Source organism: Artibeus jamaicensis, unplaced genomic scaffold (genome assembly GCF_021234435.1).
Source record: "Artibeus jamaicensis isolate MK-2021 breed Jamaican fruit bat unplaced genomic scaffold, CSHL_Jam_final contig_3230, whole genome shotgun sequence".
NCBI classification, from domain to species: domain Eukaryota; kingdom Metazoa; phylum Chordata; class Mammalia; order Chiroptera; family Phyllostomidae; genus Artibeus; species Artibeus jamaicensis.
This window is the reverse complement of record NW_026521764.1, coordinates 6,901,268-6,918,928: the sequence shown is the minus strand read 5'-3', so window position 1 is coordinate 6,918,928 and position 17,661 is coordinate 6,901,268. Positions and strand designations below refer to the sequence as shown.

General features: G+C 48.9%; 2 protein-coding genes across 9 annotated transcripts in view; one reads left to right on the top strand and one right to left on the bottom strand.

The window, feature by feature from the left end:
- Positions 1 to 13,696, top strand: part of SCRN1 (secernin 1) — a 58,832-nt gene extending 45,136 nt beyond the window's left edge. For 3 of the 4 annotated variants that reach the window (XM_053663622.1, XM_037126486.2, XM_037126487.2), the window contains exons 7-8: positions 4,524 to 4,704; positions 6,946 to 10,861. In XM_053663622.1, the coding sequence (XP_053519597.1) occupies positions 4,524 to 4,704; positions 6,946 to 7,104 (340 nt within the window). In that variant the 3' untranslated portion in view covers positions 7,105 to 10,861. Of the gene's footprint in view, positions 1 to 4,523; positions 4,705 to 6,945; positions 10,862 to 13,606 lie in introns of those variants that run through there. The other variant, XM_037126488.2, reaches the window with a different exon arrangement.
- WIPF3 (WAS/WASL interacting protein family member 3) overlaps positions 11,844 to 17,661 on the bottom strand; it is a 74,234-nt gene continuing 68,416 nt past the window's right edge. For 2 of the 5 annotated variants that reach the window (XM_037126483.2, XM_053663620.1), the window contains 3 exons: positions 16,294 to 16,370; positions 16,104 to 16,205; positions 11,844 to 14,071 (listed from right to left, as the gene is read on the bottom strand). In XM_037126483.2, coding sequence (XP_036982378.2) covers positions 14,048 to 14,071; positions 16,104 to 16,205; positions 16,294 to 16,370 — 203 coding nt within the window. In that variant the 3' untranslated portion in view covers positions 11,844 to 14,047. The remainder of the gene's footprint in view (positions 14,072 to 16,103; positions 16,206 to 16,293; positions 16,371 to 17,661) is intronic. The other 3 variants (XM_037126485.2, XM_053663621.1, XR_008391258.1) reach the window with 2 other exon arrangements.

Below are 17,661 nucleotides of genomic sequence, written 5' to 3'. Positions count from 1 at the left end.
GCATTCATTTCTATCTTCTGGGTTAAATGAGCTGTCTTTCTTGCTGTGACTGCAGAGCTGTCACAGGTTTTTTTTTGGTTTGTTTGTTTCAACATTTCAGTGTTTCTCCGTCATTGGACATGTTCCACATTTTGTCTTGTCAGTGGGAAGCATCACTACCTACTCTTTGGGTTTTCTGTAGTAAAATCAGGGACAGTTTAGTGGCTTCTGTTCCTTCTGAAAACATGACAGAGGCATGTTAAGGAAGCGGTGTCAGAGCAGGGCACTTGCAAAAGATTGTGATCTCACAGAGACACTGCCTGGTTCACCCCTCCCAGTCATGTTAGGGACCAGAGGATGTGATCTGACTGCTGCTCGCTCTGCCCCTGCACTTCTCTGCCCTTTGCTCGAGGTATTAATTACAGATCCTTCTCCTGAAACAACTTGTTCTCACATTCTCTTTTCTCTTCTTCCCTCCCTTATTTTCCTCCCCTGCCTCCTAGCAAGTACCAGGTACTAGGTAAGTCTGAGAGTTGGAAGGAGGTGCAAAAGTTGAAGTTTGAGAGCTAGAGGGAGATGTGAAAGACCTTTAATTAGTTTATCAAAAAAGCAAATCCCATCTTTTCAATACTTTGTTGAATCAGCTGGTGCGTCCATCACTTCTATGACTCCAATTGGCCTTTGTGCACTGGTCTGACCTTTGGAGACCACTTTCCAGTTAGAAGCCAGTACTTGTTTAAGCTTCACTGATGTGAAGAATCAGAGAGAGAAGGGAATGGAGGCCCCTTTGTGTTTGGAGACTGTAAAATCCAGAGTCCCACAGTGCACTAGAGCCAGTGAGAGCTGATTACGGACATCCTTCCCGACTTAGTGCTCAGTGAGGTCGCGTTGGTAGCTTGGAATGGGCCCCAGGGGGTGTATTTATATCACAGAAATTGGCAGACACCATGAACCAGGGCTCTGGGAAAACACACAAATGCTCAATATGCAGGATAGATAATCCAAGAGGGGGAGAGAATTTAAACATTTTCTGTTTTAAATATTAAAAGGTTATTTACCAACCCATTTACCTAATAGCATTAGGCCATGTACTTCAACCTATGAAATAGGAAATAGACTTCCAGCCAAGATGGAGGCATAGGTAGACACACTGTGCCTCCTCGCACAACCGAAAAGGACAACAAATTTAAAAACAAAAACCAACCAGAAACCAATACAGAAAATCAAACTGTATGGAAATCCAACAACCCAGGAATTAAAGAAGAAACATTCATCCAGACCTGTAGGATGGGCGCGGCTGGGCAGAGAGAATTTGCAGCAGGGCGGTGGCTGGTGGACTGGGTGGTCCCACTTTCGTGTGCGGATAAATCAGGAGCAACAACCAGGGAGCAAGACAGACCGCACAACCCAGGGTTCCAATGTGGGGAAATAAAGCCTCAAACCTCTGACTGAAAACACCTGTGGGGGTTGAGGCAGCAGCAGGAGAAACTCCCAGCCTCACAGGGGAGTTTGCTGGAAAGACCCACAAGGTCCTAGAACGTAACAAACCCACTCACCCGGAATGAGCACCAGAAGGGCCTGGTTTGCTTGTGGGAAGTGGAAGAAGTGACTGAAAACTGGCAGAGAGTAGAGTGAGCGCCATTGTTTCCTCTTGGACCCCTCCCCCACATACAGCATCACAACACAGTGACTGGGTTGCCCTGCCCTGGTGAACAACTAAGGCTCCGCCCCTTACACATAACAGGTGTGCCAAGAAAAAAAAACTGGCCCAAATGAAAGAACAGATGTTCTGGATCAAAGCTCCAGAAAAAATACATCTAAGTGAGAAAGAGGTAGCCAACCTATGAGATGCAGTTCAAAACACTGGTAATCAGGATGCTCACAGAAATGGTTGAGTATGGTCTTAAAATAGAGAAAAAAATTAAGGCTAGAAAAGAGGAAATACAGGAAAATGTACAGGGAACCAACAGTAACAGGAAGGAAACTGGGACTCAAATCAATGGTTTAGAGCAGAAGGAAGAAACAAGAATTTAAAAATATGAGGAGAGGCTTAGGAATCTCTGGGACATCTTTAAACATTCCAATATCCGAATCATAGGGGTGCCAGAAGGAGAAGAGGAAGAGCAAGACATTAAAAACATATTTGAGAAAAAAATGAAGTAGAACATCCCCAATCTGGCAAAGGAAATAGACTTCCAGGAAGCTCAGAGAGTCCCAAAGAATTTGGACCCAAAGAGGAACACACCACGGCACATCATCATTATATTAGCCAAGATTAAAATGAAGAAGAGAATTCTAGAAGCAGCAAGAGATAAGGGGACAGTCACCTACAAAGGACTTCCCATCCCACTGTCAGAAGATTTCTCAAAAGAGACCTTACAGGCAAGAAGGGGCTGGAAAGAGGTATTCCAAGTCATGAAATCCAAAGACCTACAACCAAGATTGCTCTATCCAGCAAAACTTTCATTTAGAATGGAAGGACAGATAAAGTGCTTCTCAGATAAGATCAAATTCAAGGAGTTCATCATCACCAAGCCCTTATTATATGAAATGTTAAAGGGACTTATCTAACAAAAAGAAGATAAAAAAGATGAACAGTGAAAGGACAGCAAACTCACAGTTATTAACAACCACATTTAAAACAAAAGCAAACTAACAGGACAGCTAGATCAGGAGCAGAACCATAGAAATGAAGATCTCATGGAGGGTTAGCAATAGGGGAGTGGGAGGAGGAGAAGGGGGGAGAAGGTACAGAAAATAAATAGCGTAGATGGTAGGTAGAAAATAGATAGGGGGAGGGCAAGAATAGTATGGGAAATATAGAATCTAAAGAACTTGAGACACATAGTCATAACTAAAGGGGGGAATGGTAGGGGTGGGGGTGCAGGGTGGAGGGGAATGAAGGGGGAATAGAACAACTGTAATGGCATAATCAATAAAATAAAAATTTAAAAAAAGAAGATCAAAACTAGGAACAGTAAAATGACAACAAACTGACAACTATCAACTGAACCTAAAAAATAAAAACGAACTAAGCAAACAACTAGAACAGAATCACAGAAATGGAGGTCACATGGAGGGTTATCAGTTGGGGAGTGGGAGGAGGAGAGAAAAGGAAAGGGTACGGAGAATAAGTAGCAAATGGTAGGTAGAAAATAGATAGGGGGAGGTTGCAAATAGTATAGGAAATGTAGAAGCCAAAGAACTTACATGTGCGACCCATGGACATGAACTAAAGGGCGGGGGAAGCAGGGGGAAGAGAGGGTGGAGGGGAATAAAGGGGGAAATGGGACAACTGTAATAGTGTAATAAATAAAACATATTTTAAAAACAAATGGAAAATAGGAGAAAAGTCCTAGGAAAATAGGGCATTTGACATTTTAATGGCAAGGAGCTGGGGAGATGCAAGGTGTGTGTGTGTGTGTGTGTGTGTGTGGTTTCCTCTCTCCCCTCAGTGCACTAAGCTGGAGAGGCTGCACTGGATCAGCTGACACTGTCTCATGTGTTTAATTCAGATGTTAGGGACGAGTGGCACCTTTTTGTTATTGGAGACGATATGGGCTTCAGATGCCACGGCTATGGGCGTAGAGCCTGCATGGACATATGCCAGATGCACCTCGCACCCCCTCCAATTCAGTCTGAATTCTTCCAGTGCCATCTTTCTCCTCTCTCCTATCCTACATTTTTGACTTTTCAAAACCTCCCAAAGCATCTGGAACCAGCACTAAGGTTGTCTCCTGCTCCAGAAGCACTGCTTCTAAGTGGGAATGTCCTTCACCAATGGCTCCGCACTCATATGTGAGTTTGGCTAAATGATGGGAGCGACTCACAGTGAAGCTGGAATGACAGACGGATGAACCAGAGGGACACCTGTCATTGAGAGAACCTGGTTATTCTAGATTCTTTCCCGATCGGCTCCAAGTTTATTGTCTTAATCCCAGGGGGACCTTGTGTGCTGCTCTTGTCTGGGGTGGGGGCGTGCAGCCTCTCAGTGTATAGGACGATGCTCCAGCCAGCTGAGCCCCCCGGGCCAGGGCCTCTGGGGTTTTTTTGTCTCATCTCTGTTAATCTGTTCCCTCCCTGAGTGTGTCAGAGATATTTCAAAAATTTTCAAATAAGGTAGAACCCCCAAAAAGTAGAAAGCAAGGTGGGGTCTCAGAGCGTTCCTTTCCAGCAGCCACTGCCCAGCAAACCCTGGTAGAGAGAGGCACCCTTCTCCCTGTGGAAATGGGACCCAGTGCGCCCTTGAACTGAAGGAGCCTGGCGAATGGTCTTCCCAGAACAGAGCAGGTCTGTTCAGATGTCTCCTTACTGTAAACAGAAGAAATTGCAGCTTGTAAGGGCACTTAGATTCACCGAAATGTTTACTGCACTATGCAGTCATGTCTCTTTTGTACGTACTCACCCACCACTCGCTGCTTGCCACCACCCTCCACCCACTCGCCTGTGGGGAGTCAGCTCAGGACATGTCTGCGGAATGAAAGGACAGCTTGAGGGTGTCCTCAATCCCCCGTCTGGCTGAAGCACCTCTCCTTTCTCTCCAGGTCCATATTCAAGCCTTTCATCTTTGTTGATGATGTAAAACTTGTCCCCAAAGTACAGTCTCCCTGCTTTGGGGACGATGACCCTGCCAAAAAGAAGCCTCGGTTCCAGGAGAAACCAGACCGTCGGCATGAACTGTACAAGGCCCACGAGTGGGCACGTGCTGTCATCGAGAGTGATCAGGTGAGTCTGGGGACAGGCCCGTGGAGGGTGGTGGGGTCAGTGGAGTGGTGACCGAGCTCACCCCTCACCTCCTCTCCGCACGTCTCCTCCCAAAGTCCAGGCTCCCTGGCCCTTCCCAGAATGTGGGTGTTAGTTTTCCTGTCCAGTCTCTTAAAAGAAACAGAATGAAACAAAGCCTGTACTTGATGTTCTAGAGGCCAGTGGGCTAGGAACAGTCCTCTTTCATTTCTGCTTACCTAGGAATTGCTGAAATATTATTCCCTTCTAGGTGGGACAACTGCTTTTCTGCTTTTTGTAGTTCTTTGTATACTTTTGGGGGTACAAAAATTGTACACAATGGCAACACTTTAAAGATGTTGTTTTAAAAAACTGAATTCTTCCACCCTGGCCTGTGTGGCTCAGTTGGTTGGTTGGAGTGTTGTCCCGTAACTGAAAGGTTTCTGGTTCCATCCCTGGTCCAGGAGCATATGGTCCTTGGGCCTGGTATGTAGGGAAGGCAACCAATTAATGTTTCTTCCCTTCCGCTCTTTAAAAGTAATGAAAAAAATGTCCTTGGGTGAGGATTAAAAAATCCAAAAAACAAAGAAATGATTCTTCAAAACAGATCTGGAAACAGTTGGGGCCACGTAACAGAGTGTACTTAATGCCAGGACACAGGACATTAAAAATGGTTCACATGGTGGATTTTATGGTAGATCTATCTTATGACAATAAAAGAAAGATTCTCAAGTCTCTAGCTAAAAAGAAGTTATTCTGCAAAAGGCGCATCTCCTGCCCCAGCCGAAGCTTTGGTCCACAAAGTCACAAGACATCAGTTCAAACACGACAGCCCCACAGCCGCCCTCAGAGAGGGACGTCCACAGGAGCCCAGCCTCCACTCTGGGGAAGGGAGGAGGGAGGGCCGTGGTTGTTCGACGCTCATCTGCTCCCCAGGCATTTGTTCAACAGCCTGGACAAGGTCCAGCCTCCCCTGAAGCTTCTAGGCAAACTGGTGCCTGCTGCTGTGTGGAGCCGTGAGCACAGGGCGCTGTGCAAAAGAAGGGCGACACCCACGTCAACCCCAGTGGGTTCACAGTCGCACTGGTGTTTCACTGCTGGCCACCCCGCCGACCCTCCCCTGGAGCCATGGGTCCGCGGCGGCTCTCCGCTGAGTTCAGTCGGGGGCTCCACACGTGGGATCCCACCAGTGCACATTTTCCAAGCTGGGGGCAGTAAGCCCCCAGGGAAAATGTCACTTTCTGGTGCAGGGGTGCGTGGATCTCAGGCAGAGGTAGGGTGGGCTGTGTGTGCTGAGCTCTGCTGTGCACAATTTCAAAGAAACGAGACTGCTGAGAGATTGGGTGGGCTTTGAAATTAAGAAACGACTGTTGGTTTGAGTCAAAGTGACAACACCTTCTCCCTCCCGGGACTCATTGGGCAAATGTCAGTTTTCCACGGTCACCCCACTCAGAAGAAGAGATCGCCTTGCCTTAGAACTGAAGTGCACTGGTACCTCGGTCCTCATAGTTCCTCTGTTCTGGAACTGGTGACGAGCGCTGAAACTGGTGAGGACTGAGCAAGTGACACGTGATGACACATTTTTTTCTCATCAGAACATGACGGGGTTTGATGAGTTTTGAAGCCCATAAGTACTGAGGTATGACTGTGAATCAGGTTCTTTCATCTATCCATTCATTTATTCATTCAACAAACATGCTGGGAGTGCTTACGAAGTCCAAGGTGCTGGAGGATACAGCTGAGCCTTGTTCTCAGTCCCCTGGAGCTCAGGGTCGAATGGGGACACAGGCAAGTAGACTAAGCTTCACAAGACAGGAGGAGGGCCACTGTGGCAAACGAGGAGACTCTGGCCTGCGGGGAGCCCAGAGGAAAGACTCTTAAAAAGGCTCAAAGCTGGGAGCAGGTTGGCGGGCCCTGGGGGCCAGGCCTGCACAGGCTGGGGAAGAGTATTCTGAGTTGGAGGAATGCAGTCAGTTCCGTCTGGCTGAAGAGTAGGGGTGTGGCAAGAGGTGGGCTTGTATGTCTCAACCGGCCTTCTGGGGCTGTCACTCAGGTTTGTATCCTGAAGGCAGTCGGAAGCTCTGTAAGTGTGCCAAACAGAGTGGTCATATAACTACAATGGCCTTCTGGAAGGCCCCCTGTGGCCGTCACATGGAAACACGGATGGGGTTGGGCATCCCCGCAGGAAGCTGTCCTTGTCATTGCAATGACTCCCCCGCCCCCACTGTTGTTGTCCTTCCTCAGGAGCAAGGTCGCAAGCTGAGGAAGACCATGCTGGACCTGGAGAAGCAAGGCCTGGAGGCCATGGAAGAGATCCTGGCTGGCTCGGAGCCCCCCGACCCCGCCGAGGTGGGGGACCTTTTCTATGACTGTGTGGACACGGAGATCAAGTTCTTTAAGTGAAGTAAGCGCCCCCTCCCCCCTCCTATTTAAAGTTTCCCACCTTACTAAATTACCAGCAAAACAAGCCGCTCTCCTGTCTGAGTAAAATGAGAAAGTTCTGCTGTGGTCGCCTTTTCCGAAGCCAAATCCAACTGTGAACTTGTGTGCTGCCTGGAATCTCACGACGTCCCCTCTGCCCTGTGGTCCCCTTCCTCTGCGGTGTGACCTGCACCCCACGCACCCTTCCGTTTGGCTGTAGGACTGACTAATCATGGGTTTTAAGCTGCTATCATTGTGTTTCAATGACAATGGACCCATTAGACTTCTCGGGACAGGATGAGAGTTCATCAGGCCTTGAAAGGACGGCTCCACCATGCTGGGTGTGTGGGAAAGCAAACTCTTTTGAAGTCTTACTCTTTCTCTCAGCAACGATTTCTTTCATGTTAACAAGAGGCATTTCTTTGCCTGGCCCCAGGTCTCGTGTGTGCACGCAGGGAGCAGTTTCCCACCCTCCCCCCACTGGAGTGCAGGTCCCTGGTGCAGGTCGTCTCCAGATTTGTCTTCTGAGGGGCAGGGCCAGTAGGGGAAAGGGGTCCTGTCCCGTCCCAGCCCCACCCTGATTCCTGAGATCCTCCAGAATCCGTCTTGTGTGTGTTGTGGATGCACAGACTGCTTCTGAGTGCGGGAGAGCCGGTCCTCTGGGCCAGCTGGAACCGGCCCGCTGTAGACAGTCAGGGGCAGCCATGCCTGTGACCGCCCTGAGTGGGTCACCCAAAGGCACAAGGCTTGCCCTGCTGTGAGCACGCCTGCCACGTGGGTGAGGCCTGCTGTGGAAATGATTCCAGGCCTGGTTACTGCCATCTAGTTTAGGGTTAATTAAATGGCCCTGTGGCATAGTTCCAACTCCCAAAGCAGTGGAGCTCTCAGTTAATGAGGAAAAGGAAAGGAGAAACTTCGGAGTGTTTCGTGTCTAGTGAAAGTACCCGGAATCTTTTCAGCCACAGCACTATTTCAGCAGAGACTTTAATTAAACTGACTGGGGTCCCATGTTGTGTTTGCATGAAGAATTTTACTCACCACCGGAGCATGGAGAAGCGTGTGAGGAAGGCCAGATGGGCTCAGTGCTGGGAACACAGAGGGCACAAAGGCGACAGATGGATGTAGAAGCATTTCACTCCAGGGTAACAGTCCAGCCCCCACCCTCCCTGGCCAGCCTGTTACGCCTCAGAAATCTGCATAGGGAGCAGTTGGCTTTCCCTGGTTCTTCCCTTTATCCCCCAGCACCTCCTGCTCCAGTGGCTGCCCTCAGAGGGTGGCTGAATTGGGCAGGTGGTGGGGGGTGGGCTTACCTCCAGCTACTGAGAGTCTCAGCCACTCTTGGAATTTAAAGGGGCAGAGACAATGAAGGGAAGAGTGTGTTAACATACCAGCTAGTGGGAGGCAGCAGCTTAATTACTCCCAGTGACTGCTACTCAGAAGCATTGTATCAAAGCCCATGGGACCTGCAAGGGATGTGGGTCCCTCACACAGACGTGGACCCTGAGGGTCACAGGTTGTACCAGAACAAACCTTTTTTCCTGCCAACTTCCCTTTAAGAGTGTAGGCGGGAGCACACCAGGAGCTTGCCACCAGGAGCTTGCTGGAACCAGGAGCTTGCTGGCCCGCAGTTCTGCCAGTTATGTTTGGAAAATGACTGACTGCCAGTGGTGAGGGCTAGAAAGGTTGTTTGAGCTGACAAAGGTCACAGCAGCCAGTCGTGGGGGCTTGTAGTCGCTGAGACTAAGTCCCGGTTTGGGCTTTTGCTGTAGATTAATTTAGGATCTCCTTTTTTGTAGAACTGGCATTCTGAGTGTCTATCTACCAGGGGAAGGGCGGGGTACCAGAATGGCATAGGCACCTCATCCCCTCCTCAGCCCCCCTCCAGAGTGGCTATCTAAAACAAGATGATGCAGAAAGCTACTCTAAATGTCACAATGAGCTATTACCTCCCCCTGTTATGGAACCATTTTATCGGGCCTGACATGTCTGATACCCAAGGTGATCAGAGGTTTGACCAGAAGGAATCTAGTGAGAATGAATTACACGGAGGCCTGCTCTTATTATTATGGGCCAAAGGTCATAGGGAACCCAGCCAATCTTATTGTGTTCAGTGGGAAACACAATGGCTGCTTCTGCGAGTGGGCATTGACCTTAGCCTCGCACTTCACAGGAAGGCCAAGGCTAACTGAGTTGTCTGGACTAAAGCTGTACATCACAATTGTGATGCCCCTGGGTTACCACTAGAGGGCACAGCAGCCTGGCCGAAGTTAAACAAGGCTGGGATGCTGCCATCCAGCACAAAGACAGTCTATGTGTACAGGCAAATCAAGGAATAGCAGAGGACAAATTCTTTGTACATTGGAAAGGACAAGAAGAGAGCAAAGAATCTGCTGATGCAGCCGTGCTCACTTCTAGTGATTTTTATCGACTTATATCAACAGCTCGAAGTATGTTGTTGGAGTTGAGCAGGCTGTTGTTGGGGGAACATGTTTATAGATGCTCTGGACAGACTCTGCTTCTGAAAAATGCTTATCATCATGTGGACAATTTCTTGTCCAGGGATTGCTTTCTAAAGGCAATATGGAGAAAATGAATATTCAAGATGAACTATGAAAATAACATTTAAAGTTCAGTGTGTAAATAGTTTCCTAGAATACCATTTGTGTGTCCATTAAGACTGCGAGGAGGTGGTTGTGCCATGCATGCTTTGTGCAGAAAGAAGACATGGCTGTAAAGGGTAGACCGTCTCCCCCACTCCCACACCCCATAACCCAGCCTAAGCTAGTTAGTCTTGTCTAGTGGAAGGAATTTACCATAGAGGAAGATGGCCCTCAGACTCTTAAGGCAAGGGGGAGGCAAAGGCTCCAGGAAAAGTACATTAACAAAGCAGAAGTAGTGCTTTCATTCTTGGAGATGGTTTGGAACTGTAGGTAGCGTAAGGATGTACTTGCAATTATGGTGATTCTTTAGTGCCCAATAACATAAGACACAGTGTTATTATTAGAAAGTCTATCATGCTAAGCTGCCTATTAGATATTAGCAGTGAGGTTCCTTCACTATTGGGTGAATTATTAGATGTAAAAAAAATAATTGTCCACCAAGCAAACTACTTTGCTCCCTAACTGATGTCATTCCACAGTGGCACAGGTGTGACACAGCTGCGTCTGGCCCAGCAGGGATGCCAGGTAGGACAGGTGTGCTTGTCACGAAGCCACCAGCTGCAGGCATTGATGGGGAAGGTCTTCAGCTGAGCTCTCAGCTTTTGGGAGGCCGCACATGGAGGAAGGGGGAGGGGAACCTGCCAGCTGGCCCTTCTTGCAGGAAGGGAGGAGTGGCAGGTTACAGGCACAGGCTGTCCCAGAACGCCCTCGTGCTTCCCTGCAGCTGTGGCATCTCATTCCCTTGGGCCCCGAGTCCCAGCTCCCCTGCTGTGTCTGTGGCAGATGTGCTTTCATCTGATTGACTTCGAACATCCCGAAATGTCACGTGCAGATTTCTCAAGGGGGCGAGTACGCACATGTCCGCGATTATATCGTGAAAAGTCAGACCTGTGAGCTGGGAAATGCTATTGGCAGGGGTAACAAAGGAAAGTCTGTTTCCTTCAGTGAGAACTGACCATGTAGACTTCACAGCCTTTTGTACAAGTATCTAAAACCAGATGACCTCCCCATCCAGTGCTTGCCCTTGGAATTGTCTCTAAACACATCATGCTTACAATTAAAAAAAATACTGAAATGAACGTCTGCTGGCCTCTTCTGTCCTGTGTCTCATGAATAAATGTGGGCATCATTCACAGCACAGAAAATGTGTGAAAGGGGATATATCTTGCTGATGTAAGTCTTCAGAAAACCCAATCAGTTCAGCAGTTTCCTCTATTTTTGTACCATTCTGAGGATAAATTCACTCTACAAGTAAATACAAAACCACAATGAGATCCCACCTATCGGGATGCTACTATCAAAAAACAGAAAATCTTAAGTGTTGGTGAGGGTGTGGAGAAATTGGAACCCTTGTACATTACTGGTGGGAATGTCAAATGGAGTTGGGATGGGAAACAGTATGGAGGTCCTTTAAGAAAGTTACAAATAGAATTAGCATATAATCCAATAACCCCACTTCCGAGTACATACCCCAAAGAATTCAAAGCACGTTCTCAGAGATGTGTGCACACCCATGTTCAGAGCAGTGTTATTCAAGACAGCCAAAAGGTGGAAGCACCTCTAAATGTCATTAAAGAGCATATGCACCGATGGATGAATGAATATACAGAATGGGGTGTGTACATTAAGTGGAATATTATTCAGCCTTCCAGAGGAAGGAAATTCTGACACCTGCTACAACATGGATGGACCCTAAGGACATCGTGCTAGGTGAAATCAGTGAGTTTCAAATAGGCAGATATTGTATTATTCCACCTATACGAGGTACCAAGAGTAGTCAAATTCATAGAGACAGAAAGCAGAATGGTGGTTGCCAGGGGTGGGGTGGGTAAAGGAATCTGCAAACTGCTTGTAGCATGGAGTGTGGGGCGGGTCCATTTCTGGGACTTCTGGGCCCCAAGGGGTAAGGGCTTGCTTGGGTGTTACATCACTGAACCTTCATCACTGTATGCTCAGGTACACAGTTATGGCTTCATCACAGGTAAGGAAACCAGCCCTGAGAACCCTGAACTCAGCACTGGTCAGCATGGGTAGGTTTCAACAAGGAAACAACCGGAAGCATTTCCACTTAGGACAGTTTATTAGGTACAGAGAAATGAATCTGCAGAGGAACGTCAATAAATACAAAACACCTGTGAAACCCCAGGGGCCGAGACTGTCCCGTCGGCGGTGGGGCCCTGTGACTCCGACGTCTCTGTGTGAGGTGATGGTCAGGGCTCACCCTTTGCCTTGAGAGTTCAAAGGGCTTGAACTCAGGGACAGGTCTCCAGGAGCAACGCGATGCCAGATTCCCGAGATTCCTCCCTAATTGTGATGCATGGTTTCTGCTCCTTCCTTCTCTCTGTCCTTGAGTTGTTTTATTTTTAATTTCTACCCCAGCGTTGCACAGCACGGATGTGTAAACACCTCCCTGGGGTGGGCAGAGCACTCTTATGTAGGAACTGCCTTCATCTAGGGCCTTTTTACTCCTGGTCATTAAATCCTTGGTAATTATTTTGTCCAACTGAGAGGGCGGCGGAGTGGATACCATCGTAATAAAGAAATTCTGACCTTGTGGAAACCTTGCAGAACCTTTGAAACTAATCGGCTATGCCCAGAGCTGGTGCCCTGGAGAAACTTCTGTTCCACTGATTTAGCTGTTACAGTTTGGCTTGGTTTATTCCCCAGAGAAGGGAACTTGACCTTGCTCACGCGCTTCTCTCTGCAAGGACGAAGCACAACAATAATGCTGGGTGGCCTCTCAGTCTCCAGGGCAGACCACAGGCAGGTGTGCGCAGTCTCGGTCACGTTTCCAGAGCCCTCCCTCCTGTCTACCTTTTTGGACGGCTTCCGCTGGGCGTGATACCCTCCAGCTGTGAGCGCAGGCGGGGCAGGCTCCGAAGGAAACATTTGCACTGCTCTTCCAGCCTTTCCCTCCCAGTTTCCTTTAATCTACAGCTTTTTTGATAACAGACCAGGGACCAGTCTGTTTCCTTCTATTTTCTGTCCTTCCGCTGTCACAGTCTTCCTCCCCAAGGACGCAGAATATTTGGGGTCAGGTGGCAAGTGAACACAAGCCTCCCTTCCCTCACCAGCTCCAGTCTGAGGGTGTGAGCTGCAGTCAGAGGCCTGTCCTGACCGGCTGGCTCTGTGTTCAGGGCTGGCTGAACTTGGACACCACTCTTTCCCTCCACCCCATCCAGAGGTGCCATCTCAGGGACCAGGGGCTCTCAGACCAGTTACATTGTTCAGCTCAGAAGGGAGCTGGGTTTTGCCTGGCGGATGGTTCCAGGGTTCCCAGGGCTGGGGGTGGGGCACCAGCTATTTGAGGCAGATATTTCATAACGTTTGGGTCTATACTTTATCTTGCCATAGAAATCCTGCACTCAGGGGGGAAGAAAAAAGAGACCTCTGAGATAGAATTAGTAATTTACTCTAATAATGAGTTATGTAGGTTTCTCACTTGCAGGGAAAATACCAAAATCTCATAAAGCTCACCCCCTGCCCTGCACCCTGGCTGCCAGGACGGGGCTGGGAACTTGGAAGAGACAGGAGGAAGAGTCTCGGGGACTTGGGCATGAAGGCCACTGTAAACAGAGCATTGGCTACTTGTAGGATCATTCAGTTACAAAAGGGCCAGGCCCACTCCTGCCTTGACTTTTCATTATATTTACATTAGGCAGCAAAAAAACAAAAACAAAAACAAAAACAATCCCTGTATTGCAAACGAGAACGAGACGCTGCGTCTCGCTCACTGGAGGCTGTGTGGCGCTGTCTGGTGTGGGGACACACTAGTCTCTCCGAGCTGTGTCATTTATAAGGCATTATTTGGTTTGATTCTGCAGTTTGTGCGCTGAGAATATAAAATCATGCCAATGAGAAGCTGCGGGGGTTACTGTGACGTTGGGCTACTTGCAAACCAAGGAGTCTTCTGAAAACGGTTCCGACTCCAGGAAGGGCCAGCCTGCGAGCGTATGTACAGTCCCGGGGTGGACACTGGGGGGTGGGGACAGGGCTCTGTCTGCACTGACAGACGGATGCCAAGATGTATTTTTAAAAAGGGAGAAACAGTGAGTGTGGTTTTCTTAAAAAATAAAAGTTGACTACGGTACTGACTTAAAGCCTGTGCAATCCACGTATTTACAATAAATAACCGCTCCATTCGGAGCCTGTGTGGTCAACTGAATTAGAACTGGAGTATGGTGAGGTCACACGCGCTCTCCCGGCAGGCCTGTCCCGAGATGGGGGGCCCCAGGTGCTCACAGGCCGCTGGCTCCTCGGGCTTCTCACCGGAGTGCCTTCAGAGACAGCTGTGGAAACACGACGACATGACCAGCTGGGGTGAGAATACTCATTGCACGCAGATGGCCCACCCCGGGGCTGGGCACTGAGGCTCTCCATCACTTGCAAGGGGCTGATTTCACCCAGGGGGTCCCAGGTGGGAAAGGGATGAGATGGGACATGAGTTCATGGCACGTGGGGACCCAATGCCATCTTATAAACATTGACAGGATCAAGCACCAGCAGGTTCACTGGACAGGGAGCCCAGGAAAAGCAAAGAACTTGCTGGAGACCCCAAAACAAGGCGATGGGAAAGAGACCAAGTGCCCAGGCCTTCTGGTTTTTAGCCCAGGGCTCCCGCCTGAGTGCACATCACTGGGGCCCCGTATCCATAAAAGAACGCCCTCTGGGGCATGGTTTGCTCTGTCTGGAACCCAGTGGTTTCGCTGGGCAACCGCTTTGTGTCTCACTGAAGTGAGAATGAGTCAAGATGATGTTCAGTGGGACATTAGGAAGGTCTTGGCTCTGGAATGACCAAGGCAGACTTCCCAATCCATCCTTGACTAGACTTCTATGGGCTCAGTGATCTGGGTGCGTGCCTGCCACAAGGCCAGGGACCAGATTCTGCACAGTGTCCGATCACACTTGCACATTTGAAGGGGAGGGTGACTCCTGTCCGGGCAACTTTAACACACCAGGAGAAGCAGCGACCTACAGGTGGCGGAGCACTGGACAAGGACTCAGAGGTCTGGGCATGTGACTTTGGGCAAGTTCCTTAACCCCTGGGAGCTCTGTTTTCTTATTTGAAAAAGAAAAAAAATAGCACTAAGGTATCTCTCCAGCTTCTAGCACAGGGTAAATGAAAGGGTGAAACGTGGTAAGATACACAAGTTATCTGAAAAATATATAGAGTTATGCAATGCAGGGACTTTTATTCTGTTGATGACTACATGTCTCTGACCACAGGAGTAAGGTGTTCATGGTGGAAAATTCAGGAATTGCAGAAATGCACTAGGAAGAACATAAAACTCAGTGCTAACCTCCCAGAGCGAATGCCGGTGCACAATTTTGTCTTCTTCTGTCCTACTCACACAGAGCTCCTTCTCAATGCAATCACATGCCCAGTTTTGAGCCTGCGGCCCTCTGAGGGTGGTCACTGCAATTCCTGGGGTAGCTGTGCTAGGAAAGGGGGCTGTGCTGTCCACTTTCAAGGAGCCCATCCCAGGAACCTTGTCCCTCCCTTCTCACATGACTTTCCTTGAGGTTCCATATAGCTGCAGAGGGTGACCCGATTTCACGGCAGGTCACCTCTGTCACACAGAACACCTAGCAGGGGAGGATCTATTGGATGTTTTCCAGGAAACAAAGGGTCTCTAAATATGAGACATGACCACATGCGGGGAGAGTCGTGATCTCTGCCCAGGTTAGGAGACGCTCCGTCCAAGTTGCCTCATGTGAGAGTAAGGACATTTCTTGTCTTATCACATAGGCACCTGGCCCTCCTCCCACTTTCCTCTGGCCACCAGGACTTGAACTGTGCTAAACTGGGCCAAAATAAATGATAAAGCTGATGTCTATATGGGATTAAACTTGATTTCCAAATTTGGAACATCAAATGATACCAGACCATAGTAACAGAATCCTTTCCCTTAAGTTAAAAGAAAATTTCTCTAAAAATAGATGAAATTTGTTCTCATGGGTTCTTCTTGTTCTATCACCATGTCTAATATAACTACTTTGTACCATTCTCAAGACATGATAAATGGAATTTTCTCCAATATTTTGTCATCTCTTTTTATGTTTCACACATTCTTGTGTTAGCCAGAAATTTCAAATTAAAATGCTCTATAAAAAGTAAGCAAAAATTATAATATTGATGGGGGGGCAAAAGCTCCCAAGGATACAAAACCTTGTCTTCTAGAGATGAGGGACGACACTGAGTCTGTTTTGTAAACATGACAGAGTTTCTCAGGCTTCTCAAGCCAACCTAACAAGGGAAGAATGTGTGGTGGGGGGGGTGGGGCAGGGTGAATGACCCAGAGTCCACGGGGCTTTACTTGCTTCTGCATGTGGCGGTTGTTCCAGGGAACCCCTTTCACTCTTTAGATTTTGACATCCTGAGTGCCATCCAGTAGGGAGTTCAGTACCCCCAAGTGGCTTTCCCTGGGGAAATAGAGTCTGGGGAAAAACGTGACGCTGTTAGGAGAAAGCACACCCTCCACACCTCTGAGAGATGGGAGGGCCGCGTTACCTGAGCATTTCTGCCTTTGATGTCATCGGAGCTCTGCCCAGCGGCCTCGGCGTGGAGCCAGGGACCAGGTGTCCGGCCTGAAAGGCACAGGGGCGATCTTACCATCTGCTGGCCCAGGAAGCGGCTGCGCACGTCACAGCGACAGTGGGTTGGGCCGGCGCTGACTGCGGAGGCAGCACTGGGACCGCAGCAACTTGAGCCGGTCAACCCGAAACCTCCAGGCTGCTGGCCCCGGCTGCTTGTTTCCACCGCGGCTTCTCTGTGCCAGGCCGTGATGACAGAGGCATCACGTTCGATATGCGGTGGGGGGGAAACAAGGCACTAAGACCTGCCATCTCCATGCGTGTGAGAGCGTCCTAGCTCAGAGCAGACCGCCGTCTCCAGCCTCGGAGATGCGCGGCGCCGTGCGCTAGACTCTTAAGCAGAGAGCGACAGATAAGTGCGCGCTGGCAGAATGAGGCTCTGTTCTCCCGGGGCCCAGCTCATTCTCGAACACCTGACATGCTATATATTATACAAGTTCTATATAAATGCTTTCTCATAAATGAGAATTCAGAGAACGTAGGAGAACGTAACAGGAAAAAGAAAGCCAACCGGAAGTGGCTCTGCCCTCCCTCCCCCTCCCCATCCTCTACCCCAGAGGCCCTGCTGCTCCAGGTGTATTCATTCCCCAGGACACGTGTCCCCTTGGGCAGCTACTGTGCATGTGTGTGTCGCGTGTGTGCAGGTATACAGTGTGGTTGGCCTAGCCAAGTGTGAAATCCAAATCCTCAGATCTTAAATCCAAGGTCCTGTGAGACCTTGTCCTGTGCTTCAGGTGTTCTGAATGGTGGCCTGGGTGTCGCTTTCTCTGCTGCTTTTGGTGCGAGACTTTTCTGTCCTGCTTGGGCCATGGACTAGGAATGAAATAACTGTGTCCCAGAGCCCTCCAAACAGCTTGGGCTACTGTGCTCCTTAGAAAGAGCTGTGAAATGCAGAAAGAGCACGAGTGGGCTGTCCTGGCAAAAACCTGGTAACCGCCTGTGTTTGGTGGAAGCGTGTAGGAAATGTCATGCTTATTGTCAGGCAATGGAGTCGTGAGCGGCTGTGTGAACTTTGACAAAGACACAAATAACTTGGGGCAACATCGAAAGGCAGGAGAGAAAAGCAGGCCAGAAATCATATAAATAGGATGACCTCAACTATTTTTAAAACTGATGAACATAGACATAAAACCTGAGTGGATTCCTCCTGGATTAACAGGTTGTCTTTAATCTCTCAAAACACACTTTTCAAGTTGTCTGCAGTGAGCCTGGAAGCCACGCGAGGCAGCTGTTCGGTAAGATACAGGTTTTAGGAGGAACTGCCCCACGAGGGGCCTCTGCAGCC